This window comes from Amphiura filiformis, chromosome 1 (genome assembly GCF_039555335.1).
Source record: "Amphiura filiformis chromosome 1, Afil_fr2py, whole genome shotgun sequence".
NCBI lineage: Eukaryota > Metazoa > Echinodermata > Ophiuroidea > Amphilepidida > Amphiuridae > Amphiura > Amphiura filiformis.
In genome coordinates, this window is record NC_092628.1 from 99741722 (window position 1) to 99758257 (window position 16536).

The following is a 16536-nucleotide window of genomic DNA, read 5'->3' on the forward strand; positions in this document are numbered from 1 at the left end:
TAAAAGCCACAAATATCAGGTGAATGGAACTATAGGTGATTTAGATGCCAAATGATAAAAAAAAACATGATTGACCTGAGAATTTTCATTTTTTTTAACGCACTGAACTGTAAACACCTTAAAATTGCAGCAGTGCCCTCGAAGCTGAATGACTAAAATAGATATGAAATTATACAAATCAATTTCACAAGAAATTCGAATTACTGCTAACGGAACAAGTTTTAATGATAGTTTTGGCGTTGAAATAGCGGCGTCGCTTTTCAACATTTTTTAATAAAAAACTTAATCTATAAAGTTCACCAAAATTGAAGCTTAAATGAAATTTCAGTCCATAATTAATACAGGGATGACGTAAAAAGTGGACAATATTGTCACGCCATGTAGAAAACGCCGCTTAAAAAAGTTGAATTTTACGTGCTTTTCAATGGAGAAGTTATTTGGTGGTCTGACCAGCTAGTAGTATTCTCCTCCGCCGTCAGTGTGATTCCAGTCACTCCACATATCGTGTTGCGAAGGTGAAAGAGACTAAAGCTGTATTGATGAACACGCATGCGTTAAAAATGATGTAGCCTAGGTTGAACAATAGCTTGACCTGGCTTCCCGGCATTGCCCCTATGAACTCCCACCCTCCTGGGATGGTTCATACATGTAGTGATCTGACAGTAGTGCTGTAGCTGGTGATCAGTCTGAGAAGTTCCCGGCGATATATATACTTTCACTTGCACCATACCCGCCAAATATGGTCCTTCCTGGATCCTTATTAATAAACGTACTATGATAAATCGCAATAAAGTAATGTCTAAAGCAAAATTGTAAAGGTAATTCAAAATGTAAGGTAATTCTTAATGTAACGAGCACCCACCTACTTAACAGCGTTTCGGAGCAGGCCCGAAATTGTGTCCCTCCCCCGCCACCCCCATATTCAAAATCTTCCGGAGAATCTGTGATGATTCTTGGCTTTTAGTTTCCGTCATATGTTTTACCATATTTAAGGCATATTGGGCATCCTTTAACGTTGGACCCTATACGACTTTTGACCCTCAGTGACCTCGGTTTGATTGTGTTCATGTGCCTGTGGTAAGGAGCAGTTTAAGCCCAATTAGGCAAAGTTTAAAATGAAACCTTTGGATGAACTTTGACCTCGGATGACATCGACTTATTTTTTTCCCTGCTCCCTTCATTGTCATATACTGTTATTTTTGATACCAATGGGTAGCTATTGGTATCTTCTATCCAGTGATGCCAAAATAAGTAGAAACATTCCCCACACGATATCGCTATGGCGTAATTATGTCAGAGCGCCGTCGCAAAATTGGGAAATTCATACACAAAATATAGGCCAATATTGTTATATCTACTCTAAAATCCTTGATTTCAACCGGAGTTTTCACTAAATATTACGGGGATGACTAATTATAACTTATATACCAGGTTTAGAATTTATAGCCTTAGGACAACCAGCAATTTGTACATAAAATCCCCAAATCAAGGATGGGTGCTATAGTTTACACGTAGTTGAATGAGGATTCGTCCCCGTATGTAACTCTTTGCGCAGCGGTTGACACTTTTTGGATTTAGCATAAAGCCGAATAGCTGTAAATACCTGTTTTGAAAGATATATCGATTGTTTCAGAACATGCAAGTATTGCAAATAATTAGTACACATTCACTTCTATAATATGTCCTCAAATGAGTGCTCACGAATGTTCTCATATTTTAGAAGGGCCGATAGAATGGTACCAATATTTTCAAACGTCGTTTACTCAGAACAGCGATTTTGCGGATTCGTCACTCTGCCGTATTCATAACGATATGAAGGATGCCATCAGGTTTAAGCCAAATCGGGCGAGGTTTAAAATTTAGCCCCTGGATTACCTTAAGGTCAACGTCGGTTGACCTTTAGACCTTAAATTTATTTCGCGCATAAATTTCCCTCGCATCAAGGATTCCACCCACCAAGTTTGAGCCCGATCGGACAAAATTTGAAATTTGAATCCTTCGTGACCATGACGTTTGACCAACCGTTCAACAGTCTACGCTCGGTACCTATATATGACCGAAATATCGGAACGATACGTTCATGGAAGAAAGAGATAAGAAGGAACCACAACGAACGCATTCACTTTGTCCACTCCCTTTACCGACATTTAGTTGACATTGTTATTCATGAGGATTTACTTTGATCAATACCCCGCGTTAAATAGGTGGTTGGTATTGTATTCCATGTATTTGCATGTCTTCTGGAGCGTGTGTGAAGGATGATTTGAACTAATGACCTTCCGTGCAAGCACCCTATAGGATTTTCTTTAGTGACGTGATCATCGGTCATTGATGGCCTACATCTTTTTCTTCCATTTTGCCCAATTTTTCCGAACTTTGATGACTTTTTTCTCAGAGTTGGCAGTCTTTGGCACTGAAACGAGTTAGCTAGTTACGATTATACACATATAAACTATTAAATTAAACAGGTTTTATGTACCGGACTCAACCGGAACATTGTGCATTATTTAAGAACATTTTACATCTATTTTTCATCGAAAAAGTCACCAAAATCTTACCTTATTTGCTAAAGATGAAACTCAAAAAAAAACGGCCGATTTTGATTACCTTTTCGATGTTTTATAGGACATTTTCTACACAACACGATCAAGAAAACAGTTTGACTGTAGATCCCAAAACAAAGCTACTATACATGTTCAGAGCATCAGTGAAATTCCATAATCTTACTTCTGGGTAGCGTTTGTTTGTTCGTGGATGGGTTTGTTATAAATTTTTTCCAGTAATGATTTTGCCAAGCATCGATCGCGGTAAATGGATTATACATGAAAGTAAGTACCATTGATAGCTTTTCTTTTCATGCGTCAATAAATAAGCGGATTAAAACTTGGCCGATCGAAGTCGTTGTGGTTCCTTCTCATCTCTTTCTTCCATGATACGTTGAAGCATGGAAGAAAGAGATAAGAAGGAACCACAACGAACACATTCACTTTGTCCACTCCCTTTACCGACATTTAATTGACATTGTTATTCATGAGGATTTACTTTGATCAATACCCCGCGTTAAATAGGTGATTGGTATTGTACTCCATGTATTTGCATGTCTTCTGGAGCGTGTCTGAAGGATGATTTGAACTAATGACCTTCCGTGCAAGGATTTTCTCTGGTGACGTGATCATCGGTCATTGATGGCCTACATCTTTTTCTTCCATTTCACCCAATTTTCCCTAACTTTGATGCCTTTTTTCTCAGAGTTGGCAGTCTTTGGCACTGAAACGAGTTAGCTAGTTACGATTATACACATATAAACTATTAAATTAAACAGGTTTCATGTACCGGACTCAACCGGAACATTGTGCATTATTTAAGAACATTTTGCATCTATTTTTCATCGAAAAGTCACCAAAATCTTACCTTATTTGCTAAAGATGAAACTCAGCCAAAAACGGCCGATTTTGATGACCTTTTCGATGTGTTAAAGGACATTTTCTACACAACACGATCAAGAAAACAGTTTGACTGTAGATCCCAAAACAAAGCTACTATACATGTTCAGAGCATCAGTGAAATTCCATAATTTTACTTCTGGGTAGCGTTTGTTTGTTCTTGGATGGGTTTGTTATAGTTTTTTTCCAGTAATGATTTCGCCAAGCATCGATCGCGGTAAATGGATCATACATGAAAGTAAGTACCATTGATAGCTTTTCTTTTCATGCGTCAATAGATAAGCGGATTAAAACTTGGCCGATCGAAGTCGTTGTGGTTCCTTCTCATCTCTTTCTTCCATGGTTGAAGCGCGGCCAAACGCATAGCCAGACAGACCCACTTCGCTCATGATCATTATATTATATATTTCAAGAAGCGTGATCAGTTTATTCATTTTATAGAAATTTATTCATACTATCACATTATAAAAAACATATAAGATAATTATCAACAACTGAACAGGTAAATGTTTTAAAAGAATACCGACTTCTGGGAATCTTAAGGGATGCGTAATGGGCAGGAACCTGGTTTGGATTCCAGAGGTAGTGTGCCTGCAAGAGACACAGCCATCGGAAAAGGAATAGCTCAGATCGCGCCAAATAAGTTCAGAAATTGATATTTTCCCCAGTAGGCAGAGCTGGGAATCGAACCCGGGACCTTGCTGTTCTGAAACTCAATGCATTAGATTTCACACCACCAAATAGTATATATGGTTGTGCGCCCTTGAATTTCACTTCTCAGAAAAACCCACTGATTCTGAATTTAAGCATTAAAATGAGCAGAAATTTGCATAATTTTAGCCAAATTTGGATTGGTCATGATTAGTAATATTAATTCCTGCAATTGTACCACAGATGGGAGAGATCGAATAACTTTCCATTTCGTAGAGTGACTTAGGCCCATGCAATGTAATCATAATATTTTGTAAGCTTACATCATCAATGGCATGCAATGACTCAGTGCCAGATAGAGAAGACATTGCAGTATGGTGCTAGGGTACTGGTCGGAACTCATGAAATAGGCGCCTGGATCAGGTAAGCTTACGGTTTTGTGTGTTGGTGGGGGGGGGGGGGTAGGCTAAGCTTATGATTCCACTACTGGTAACCCAGGTAATGTTTACAATCATGATGGTATGCAATGACTCAGTGCCAGATGTAGAAGACATCAGTATATGGTGGCACGTGGGCTAGGGCACTGGTTGGAGCTCATAAAATGTGTCCATGGATCAGGTAAGCTTATGGGGGGTAGACTTAAGATTTCACTAATAGGCCATATAATTCAACACTTATAATTCAGACATTGTGGTCATGTTCTTCTTTGTTTTTGTGTATCTGCCTGGTTACTTGTCTTTCTTGACTGTAAATTGCTGAAAGCCTAAGTCTTGGTGAATTTTTAACATGGTAATCACAATGCTATCTTCAGTAGATAGCAGATGTCACAGACACAATGATTCTGCTTGAAAAAAAGTTGTAACCAGCTTCTTGCTCAAATCGTGCTAAAAATAGGTTAATTAGATTAAAATAGTCTGAAATTAAGGATTATCAGAAACATGTTGCATCATTCATGGAGCTGTGTGTGTGAGTCTCAACTTTTGATTGAGCAAGTTAGCCCTGTGCCTAATTTGTGTTTGGATTCACCGAAGAAGTGCATTGACTGAATTTATGTAATTAACCCTAACAGAACTAGGACTCACTAAAGCTCACTATTAAAACCACTCTGCGTGCATGCATTCCACGGGACTTGATGACGCAATCAGACCAAGTCATATATGCCCAGTGAATAGTTGGCCGGGCCAACGGCACCTGTGTAGCTACATGCTGGGGATCTTCTGCGTGGCATGCGAGGGGTCCGAGGTTCGAATCCCGGGGGTGCCAAGTGACTTTCTTCTTCATCTTCTCTCCTTGTTCGTTCCTTCTTTCCCTTCCGATAGCCAAAAAACCACGGGTAGGGTTAGGGTTAGAGGCTAAAATTGAAGAGAACTGCAACATTTGCTACTAATATACCAGTGCTAAGGTGAGTTTATGACCCAAAATGTGTGTTTGAGTGAAAGATTCCATTTCGTAGAGTGACTTAGGCCCATGCAATATAATCATAATATTTTGTAAGCTTACATCATCAATGGCATGCAATGACTCAGTGCCAGATAGAGAAGACATTGCAGTATGGTGATAGGGTACTGGTCGGAACTCATTAAATAGGCGCCTGGATCAGGTAAGCTTACGATTTGTGTGTTGGTGGGGGGGTAGGCTAAGCTTATGATTCCACTACTGGTAACCCAGGTAATGTTTACAATCATGATGGTATGCAATGACTCAGTGCCAGATGTAGAAGACATCAGTATATGGTGGCACGTGGGCTAGGACACTGGTTGGAGCTCATAAAATGTGTCCATGGATCAGGTAAGCTTATGGGGGGGGGGTAGACTTAAGATTTCACTAATAGGCCATATAATTCAACACTTATAATTCAGACATTGTGGTCATGTTCTTCTTTGGTTTTGTGTGTCTGCCTGGTTACTTGTCCTTCTTGACTGTAAATTGCTGAAAGCCTAAGTCTTGGTGAATTTTTAACATGGTAATCACAATGCTATCTTCAGTAGATAGCAGATGTCACAGACACAATGATTCTGCTTGAAAAAAAAATTGTAACCAGCTTCTTGCTCAAATTGTGCTAAAAATAAGTTAATTAGATTAAAATAGTCTGAAATTAAGGATAATCAGAAACATGTTGCATCATTCAGATTTCACACCACCAAATAGTATATGGTTGTGCGCCCTTGAAAAATAATGACGGTCAACCTATATTTTTTCCCAGCCAGAGGGATCAGGCAAGAGCTGATTTCAACCATCATAGCTGTCGCTTAAAACTGAGTCGCTCCTGTGAAGAAAACATTACGTTTTCTTAAGGCAAATTTAGCACATATCTCTATGGGACTCTGATTTGGTGGTGTGAGATCATTACCACTAAGCCAACAAACCATTTGCTGTGAGAAGTTTGATAGTACCTGATATTGCTAATATAGGGTCCACAACTTATAAGTTCCCCTCTAACTACTTTTTTGAATAAGTCGAAAAATATTTGACGAAATGCAAAGGTGTAAAAAGCTTTGGGTAGCCTTATTTGTGTTACACATATGGACCAATTTATAGCCTCACACATCATTGCGTTCAGTCACAATGGTTCATTATGTAAAAAAAGAAACCGCTTTCTGAGTCCATAGAAATCAACTCTCAAACAATACAGTATGCCAAGCCTATTCATGTGTTTGTTAAAGAAAACCTGACTGCTATAGACTCAGGTGCAACTTTTAAAACGGCCTCTTTTTTTACTCAATTAACCATTGTGACTGAACGCAATGATGTGTGACGCTATAAATTGGTCCACATGTGTATAACAAACAGGGCTATACATACCTTTTTATATTTTTACATTTCGTAAAATATTTTTCCGACTTATTTAAAAAAGAATTAGGTGTAACTTATAAGTTGTGGACCCTATAGAATAAATCAATACTGATCTATATTCAAATCTGGACGTTCCATATACACTTTGAATATGTAGGCTTATCAAGCGATCAATCAATCAAATTTTCAGTTTTCAAGTTATCAACAATCAATAATAAACCGATGACTTATGGAATATTACCAATTACTTACTAATCTTCCAAATAAATAAATAGGGGCCTAGAAAGAAAAAGAATAGTTTTCGCTATATACGACATTTACTTTCCTAGGTAAGGCGGGAAAATATGTCAACATCAATTGGACTCAACAGGCAGTAACTCCTTTTGGTGTGTTGCGATGGTAACAAAACATCATAGATAGTGCAAACTATTTCTTTTCTGAATGATTATAACAATACCAACATTTTGAGACCATTCTCACCACATTTGGGTAACTTTTCTGTGTTTGACCCATATGGAACCCAAATTCCTTTGACCTTTTCGTCAATAACTCCAGACTGATTGGTCGAAGGTAGGTCAAACTATAGATTTTCTGAATCCCTGTAATGTGGGGAATATTTTGTAATGTTTTAACAAAATCATAATGGTGCAAACCACCAATTTAACTTTCCATTGAAATTAGGGCCGGGTTTACCTTTCTGAGGGCCCTGGGCCAGGCCAAAATTTCGAGGCCCCAAACTCACCGTGAAGAAAGGCATGTGCACTCAAGAGGTTGAGTTTTGGCACAAATAGGGGCCTACTATATGATCGACAGTGGTGGCAGAAGCATTACAATTTAAAGAGACGAACATATTTTGTTCCGATTTTACAATAACCTTTCAAAAGGGCATTTCGTGATCTACAGCCTCATCCCCCCACACAAAACATTGAGATTTTTATACTACTGCAAACCTCTGGCTACATAATTTGTACTTTAACCCTCCCCACCACATTAACTGAGAATGGGATACTGCACTTTCTGATGAGTACATGCTTTAATAATATTAACTACAGACTGTAATAGCAACACGGAAGCGAACTTTACGACATCAATATTTCAACATACTTGATGACTACATTATGTTTACTTCAAAAATACAGCTTTGTGTCAGAGGGGCAATTTATTGTTGAAAGTGCCAAGTATACAATACATATAAAATAATTTATACAGGCCCCTCTCAAAAACCACAGCATAATATAATGTACCTTCTCAGTGGCCATTTTATGCAATAGCATTGCACAATTGTATCCATCTTTCAAGTTGTAATCGGCCTTTATGAAAAATATGTATTTTACATGTTAAATATATGGAACTGAGAATTAGAGACGGCGCTGTAACCAAATTGTAGGCAAATTTGTCCATTTCAGCCCCCCCCCCTCCCCCAAAAAAAATCTGATTAGTTGCATAGTGTGAGGATATGTCCTTTACCTTAGTGGTTACGAAGTTGAAAGTTACAAACACAGGTTCCTAAACAATAACATTACTAATACTAATGTGAAAAGTGATGACAGGTCTCTCTGAATGAAAGATCTCAAATATTGGTATCAACGAAGTCGCAGATGGCTTTTAAAGCAGCCCAATTCTCTTCACCGCTAGGCTGTATGTATTTCGCTGGTAAAATGAAACCATATGTGCCTGTGTCTCGGCCCTCAGGAGAGTAGCTGAATTGCACTCCTTGTTTTGCATACATATAGTCACAGCTACCGCCAGACGCAGGATCTGTAGTATCGCAAAATCAAAACAACACATAACTATTATGACTAACATTTTACTATACAGCGTGTATCAAAATAAAGTATACAGTTTGAAAAAATCCCCTAGATTAAAAAGTATCAACATCTTGTCCTCCCACAACTGAAAATCACTGGGTGTGACCATTGATAAGGCCTCAGTGACTATTTTTGTGAGTCGACTAAACATGCAGATGCGCGAAGTCAATTAAAATCAAAACAACATGTTTGACCACTTTCTTTACAGTCATTTACAGTCTTCGTCTTCCACGTGGCCAAAAAGGCATGACCACCATTCCTCTGTATGCAGATATCAGCTCTCCTCAACATGGCATTTACATCACGTCTGTCAAGCCTGGATGTCAACTTATACAATTATGTGTTTCTGGAGTTCATCAAGGTATGCATGAGGACTTATCAGGAAATATTAGGGGCCATTCCACTTGGTGATTTAAAGCAATCACATGCTTACAAAACAATTCTGCAAGGCGTCCTGTCAATTACTATGAAGAAAGTGGTGAAACAGCGATTTTCATGTTATTTTAATTGACTCCGGGCAACTGCATTTTTACACGGCTCACAAAAATAGCCACTGAATCCTTATTAATGGTCACCCGCCAGTGATTTTACAGTTGTGGGGGACAAGATGTTGATCATGTTGATCAGCTATCAATTAAAGCATTTTGACCCAAATACCTCATACTTTTTATTCTAGTAACATTTTTCCAATTGTATACTTTATTGTGATACACCCTGTAAAGCTATACTGGGTGCTCAAGGTCTATATTACCCTTCGGATGGTGATATTTTTAAATACCTTAAACGTCAGCGAATTAAAACTGAGATTATTGAAATGCAATAATATAGCTAGTGCTAGACCAATTAACACCGGTCCTAATGGGAGTGACAAAGTGTCACCATTCTGTCATCGAGATTTGGAGTAGGCCTTAGCCAACAAGTTGCAACAAGCAAATATACTTAACATGATGTTTTGTTGCAGAAGCGGTTACCGATCGATAGCCCGAAGGGTCAACTCCAATATAAACCATAAACCTTACCTTAATAATAACCCTAAACTTCACCCAAAGCCCTAACTGTAACCCTAACCAAATACGTGACCATCCATCTCAAACCGCTCGTAAAGTCGGCAAATTGTATTTTGAATGCAAAATGTGCATAAAGGTTGTATTCATAATGTACCTAATGTTTGTCTTACATGTTTCTCATTTTAGTCCAGTCAAACACCAATCTTTAATCCTATTGTTGAAGAGAATAATAAGCTTATACTTATGTATAGAATTAGTAAATAGCTTTAGTCTCTGTTTGCTTTGGCTAAATCCTGTTCAAGTGGTGGGTTAACCAACAATTAACAATGAGAGGACATTCCTGAACCTCGTTGACTTTGGATGATTTGAAGTGACCGCCAATTATGAACATTTGATATTTAATACCAGCAATGTAGAAAAAGAGAAATAATGTAGCACCAAAATAATGGATATCGTTTGAAGTCAAATGATATATCATTGTAAAGCTTATGATATATATTTTCTAAACACGGGAGAAAACAAATTTGATCAGGGGTCGACTTTACGAGCGTTTCGCCGTGGACGGTCACATATGACCTTGACCTTGACCTAAGGCGTCGGCACGGATGCTGATGCACTCTGCATTGCCATCTGATCCATGGTGATTCCATGCCATACCACTCTGTCTTTGGCCAGCCTTCCTGCTGCTGCTACGGAGGAGATGTTTCGAGCTATGCAGTCTGTTTTGACAGTGGCCATCCATCTTTTGGGAGGTCTTCCACGTGGTCTTTTTCCATGTACATTGCAATGTTGGGGGACCTGTCGTGTCCCATTCGCTATATGTGGCCAAAGAATAAGATCATTTTCTGTGTGATTTTATCAGTGACTGTGTGCTTCAGCCCAAGTGTGTCCCGTATTATTGTGTTACGTATTTTGTCCAAACGTGATGCCCATGATTTTTCTCAAGCACATCATTTCAAAGACTACGAGGCGATTTTCATCTTCTTTCTTAATAGTCCAGGTCTCAGCTCCATACATTAGGATGGAAAGTACTAGGATCATGTATAGCTCAATCTTGGTGGCCTGTTGTTGGCCTCCTTGGCATTCCATATACTATGAATTCTCTGGATTGCCTCTAATGCTTTTCCTATTCTGTGCTTCATGTCTTCTCTGCTTGTACCCTTTTGAGATATGGTGCCTCCAAGGTACACACACTCATCATCCACTTGCTTGAGTAAGTTGCCATTAATGTTGATGTTACGGTTGACCTTTTGGCTGCTGATTACTTTTACTTCGGTTTTACCAATGTTGATCTTTAGTCCGAGGTTCCAGCTACTACGAAATACGTTGTCCACTGCAGTCTGTAGGGTACTACTGTCTGTTCAATTAGCTTAGATTCTTGTATATTTTAGATATTTGAAAAAATATAAAATTGTGGTCAAAGTCATCAAAGAAAAGTGCTAGCACAGCCTTAGACCCAAAGTGATTTACACTTGTCAAATTCCAACGTTTAATTTAAAACCCAATTTCTTTTCAATTTTGCTTTATTTTAGGAAGTTACTTGGGTCCACCAAAAGGGTTCGCGACCTTTTTACAATCGAGTGGGATGGTCCATTCTCAACTTAGGGCATAGGCCAAATCGAATTTAGCAAAATAATCTCAATCTCAATCTGTCCTGTCATTTCAATTGTTATACCGTTCCGGTTATTGGATAGGGTCTATAGGTGATGAGTTCCGTGATATATGCGCGATTACGTTTTATGCATAACGTTATTCCGAACATTATTTTTTCCTAAACAATGACATTAAAGTTATGCATTCCGTTCTTATTTCAACTGGTTTCATCGATAAAATGTAAATTGAATTTTGTTTAATACCATTATTCTTTCCCAAGAATATCAGCATTCGCTTGACATTTTCAGATATAGTGACTTTACAAGAATTGTTTTCGAAAGTCATTGTTTTAAATAAAATTTTCTTGTACAAAAGTCCTTTTGTTTCCAATTGTCCTTCTCATAATTTACATTCAACAAACAAAACGAAATAACAAATTGAAAATAAATGTGTAGTTTTATAATAGGCCTAGGCCCACACCTTCTCATACCCATCCACACAATAAATAAATAAATTGAAAATAAATAAATAAATAAATTGAAAATAAATAAATAAATAAATTGAAAATAAATAAATAAATAAATTGAAAATAAATAAATAAATAAATTGAAAATAAATAAATAAATAAATTGAAAATAAATAAATAAATAAATTGAAAATAAATAAATAAATAAATTGAAAATAAATAAATAAATAAATAAATAAATAAATAAATAAATAAATAAATAAATAAATACTATTTCAGCGCATCTAATTATTATGACATTCGTCCCTATTGCACTAAATGGATTGATTCCAAATTTATGGTACCCGACGTTCTACAGCTTTTTATAAAATTATCGCGGGAAAAGACCAACATTGAATAGAAATGAGGTTTTAAATTGAACTTTGGAATTTGAAAAAGTATAAATCACGTTGGGTCTAAGGCTGTGCTAACACTTTTCTTTGATGACTTTGACCACAATTTTTAATTTTTTTAAATATCTTAAAAATACAAGAATCTAAGCTAATTGAACACACAGTAACAGAATCACCCAGCAAGACAATGTCATCAGCGAAGCTCAGATTTGAGATCAGTTGCCCCTGGATTATTATTGCTATGTCGGTGTCATGGGTTGCGTATAACATAACAAGTTCAAGAATTATGTTGAATAGTTGTGGTGATATCACACAGCCTTGCCGCACTCACACTGTTGTTTGAAACCAGTCAGTTAGGTCACCAAACTTGATCCTAACTCTAATCCTAACTCTGACCTAACCCTATCCCGAACACTAACCTTAATAAAAAACCCTCGCCCTAACCTTATCCCTAACCCTAATCCTACCTTGAAATGCCCAAACCCTAACTTTAATGGACCTTTGGACTAATGAACGGTTTCATTTTATGTCATAATATGTGATGCGATCAAACAAAATCAGTCTAAAGTAGGCCCAGGTCAATTTTGGGATTCTTACATTTTAATTTTTAGCGTATTCACAGCTCCACATTAGTAAAAATCCCATGTTAATACGACCTTTGGTTACAAAGTTACAACTATTTGAACACATGTACATTAAAAAGAAAGAAACGGAGAAAATCAAGTTTAAAGTGCGGGTACTTTAATTGAGTCATTGATATCTATGGGTTTCGTGTACCATCTTTTGGCAAGTTAACGCTTATTACTTTTTGTGTTTTTCGAGTACTTTAATTGAGCACACCTAAAATACATGTAAATACATAACCAAACATAAATCCGTGCTTCTTTTGGAATAATTTTACGATTTTTGACAATTATCGAAGTTACCTCTTAACATTTTTGCTTCGGAATTTCATCAAAAATATTTTCATGTGAAAGAAGGATGTTTTTCCTTCTATTTTGGCAAAAAAAAGTTAATTTTGATTTTTCCACCCCTACACATACATTATTTGGCCCATATCTCAAAACTAGGATTGTCGAGTTCCGACTGAATTTGCTTGATCGCATCACATATAGCTAGATGGACGTATTAATGTTAATACTTACATATTGTATCGTAAATGTTACCATATACGTATTGTGTTCCATGTACCTTTTTGAGAGCATCACACGCAGCTTTACCACCAGCGAGCTGTGTCATAGAGAGACAAAGGGGCAATCAAATGAATGAGACTTCAACTTCCGTACTCAATTTTCTTTTAATTAAATTGCGTAAATTAAAATGCGACTTTGCGGGACTTTCATGACATGTTTGAATGGCTGTTTCAATAAACACGGTGTCCCTGTATATCGATAATGCACCTTTGTGTGTTACGGTCGTCTTGAATTAATACATGGTTTTAGTTAAGTTTCATATGGATGACTAACTTGTCCCTGCATATCGTTAATAGATTGTGTGTCCGGGGGGGGCACTACAAATGGATATAGGTCTTGGGCTGGCACTTTCGCACTAAGGGGCATTCGGTGAGAGCAAAATGTAAAAATATATGGGGTCATTGGGTGAGAACATGACCTTTTTTTAAATGGAATCTTTGGGTGAGAGCCGAAACAGCGCCGCAAAAACCTCGAAAATCGAATTTCTAGTTCTAAATGGCTTCAAATTTCATTGTGTTTTCAAAATAAGTAACAAAATCAGTGGTAAATGAAAGTTGCTGTTCAAATTGAACTTGTAAGGGTCTTTGGGTGACAGATCAAGTGGAAAAATAAGGGGTCTTCGGGTGACAGAGCATATGTTCGTAAAAAATATGGGGTCTTTGGGTGACAGCGATGCTGAAAAAGGGGTCTTAACAGCCCTACATACGCGTCACCTCCAAAGTTGGAGTGCCCCCCCGGGATTGTGTGATACGCTAGTCTTGACTAATACATGGTTAAGTTTCATACAAATGACATGCATGACTAAACTTGTTACCAAATAATATTTCACTTATTGTTTATTAACCCTAACCCCTAAGGGCTTTTTGGCGACGGAAGGGAAAGAAGGAAAGAATAAAGAGAGAAAAGAAGGAAAGAAGTTGTTTGCTCTGGGTGGGATTCGAACCCGAGACCCCTCGCATGCCAAGCACTCGGTCGGCGACACTTTGCCACGGGTCTTGGGCTTCGCTGGCCAGCGAAACCGTGCCTATATATCACTTAGGGCGATTGCGTCATCACACCACGTGGGATGCATGCACGAACAGCGCATATATCGAGTAGTATTTTGTAGTATTCAGGCGGGTTAGGGTTAAGGAAGCCTATACTGAGTTTCGATAGTGGTAACCTAACCCTAACCCCCTAAGGGCTTTTTGGCGACGGGAAGGGAAAGAAGGAAAGAATAAAGAGAGAAAAGAAGGAAAGAAGTTGTTTGCTCTGGGTGGGATTCGAACCCGAGACCCCTCGCATGCCAAGCACTCGGTCGGCGACACTTTGCCACGGGTCTTGGGCTTCGCTGGCCAGCGAAACCGTGCCTATATATCACTTAGGGCGATTGCGTCATCACACCACGTGGGATGCATGCACGAACAGCGCATATATCGAGTAGTATTTTGTAGTATTCAGGCGGGTTAGGGTTAAGAAGTTATAAAAATGTCTAACCTGTGTGTCATAATCAGCAGGCTTATCATTTGTGTATCCGTATGGCATCAACCACAGCTGAGAATATGAATGATAATCAATATACAGAGCTACACCATCACCACCGTCCAAACTGGATACAAAATCACGAATAGCAGCGACCTCAGGTTCAGAGAACGCCTTAGTGCCATGGTAGATATCAGAACATGGTTCATTGCTGGAGCCGATACCTAGGAACACAAGACGGACACTAATATAAACTTATACTTCTATTTTATTCGGCGTTTGCGTGCGTTTGTTCCGTTGAGACAAACACAACGCGATTTGGTGGTACCATTACTCGGCTTCGACCAAGATTTACCGCAGAGACACTTTTGGGCAGGATCGTAAATTGAGAAATATCAAAAAATATGCCCTTGGTGATTTTTTCACAATTTGAGTTTGTTGCAAATTTGTGATGTTATTAATGTTTAAAATATTGTCTGATAGTTTCAGACCGGAATATAATTGGCATCTTATATTTTTGAGACATATTTGAAGGTAATTCCTAGTCTCAACATTGTTGGCCGATATCTCAATTCCAATTTTATAATACCATAACTTACGAACTCAATATCTTCGCTTAGGAATGTCCGATTTCATTGGGGCAAACAGCGTTGTGGAGCAAAATATCTCTTTATTGATAACCTACCCAAAAGTGTCTCTTTCTGATATACCATGTCACAAATGTCTGGAAAACAAAGTAAATTCCTCACAATTCTAAAATTAACTTTCATCGAAATATTCTTACCACCCCATCCAGTTGCGAAGTTTCTGTTTGGATCAGTTCCCATGCAGGGAGATCCTTCGTTAGGTTTACGCGTCTTCCTCCACAAACGATTCTGCGTGGTTAAAACAAAGTGATCAGTTTATTACATAACAACATTAAGCATATCATTTATTACCAAACATTTCAGCACTATGATAGTTGATACCTACATATCACCTATTCAATTGCTGCTGTTTCACTTGAATTGTTGTGCTGTATCTCAAGTACCTCTGCTCAAGTATGTCGCATTGTTATTTTAATTTTGCACTGTTTTGTTTTTGTTGTTGTTGTTGTTTTCTTTTTGGGGGGTCTTTTTTTGAGCATGATAACTATGATGTTCAACGATTGTTGAATTATTCTTTATATTCTTTTATTCGATTATGTTCTCCTTCTTGTTCTTCATTCCTCTTTCTACTTCTTATAATGATCATAGTCATACACAGATCAAGTATTACTCACATCGGTCCATGTAAAGGAGTATCCGTCGACATTTAACACAGGGATTACATAAAAGTCAAATTTTTGCAACAGGTCCTTGGCATCAGCACCTCCTTCAACAAGCTTGTATATAAAAGACAACATACATTATTCGAAAAATACTATGTTAGTGTTTGCTTTAATTTTGCTTCAAACTGGTGTCACATGTATACACATAATAATGCGGAATATAATAATTAATGCTAAAGGGATTGCGATATTTAAGTACTACTTCGGTACAACAAAAACATTGCTATCTTTATTATAAAAACATGTTATAATTCGTCAGACGTACGATCCACCGGGTAATTAATTACATGTATTCAAATTAAGATTTTACATTTGGCTCGGAAACTTCCAAAGTCTGCTCTTGACCTACCACCCACCATATGCATATGTTAACCCACAACGTCATGATAAAGCAGTGTTAATATTCTTTATCATTTTCCT

At 37.8% G+C, this 16536-nt stretch overlaps 1 protein-coding gene across 2 annotated transcripts in view; it reads right to left on the reverse strand.

Moving 5' to 3' along the window:
* Positions 1 to 8027: 8027 nt before the first annotated feature.
* Positions 8028 to 16536, reverse strand: part of LOC140160017 (carboxypeptidase B-like) — a 36625-nt gene continuing 28116 nt past the window's right edge. Inside the window, exons 6-10 of one of the 2 annotated variants that reach the window (XM_072183285.1) lie at positions 16069 to 16170; positions 15592 to 15682; positions 14823 to 15031; positions 13299 to 13383; positions 8028 to 8645 (exon numbers count right to left, since the gene is read on the reverse strand). In XM_072183285.1, coding sequence (XP_072039386.1) covers positions 8458 to 8645; positions 13299 to 13383; positions 14823 to 15031; positions 15592 to 15682; positions 16069 to 16170 — 675 coding nt within the window. In that variant the 3' untranslated portion in view covers positions 8028 to 8457. The remainder of the gene's footprint in view (positions 8646 to 13298; positions 13384 to 14822; positions 15032 to 15591; positions 15683 to 16068; positions 16171 to 16536) is intronic. The other variant, XM_072183297.1, reaches the window with a different exon arrangement.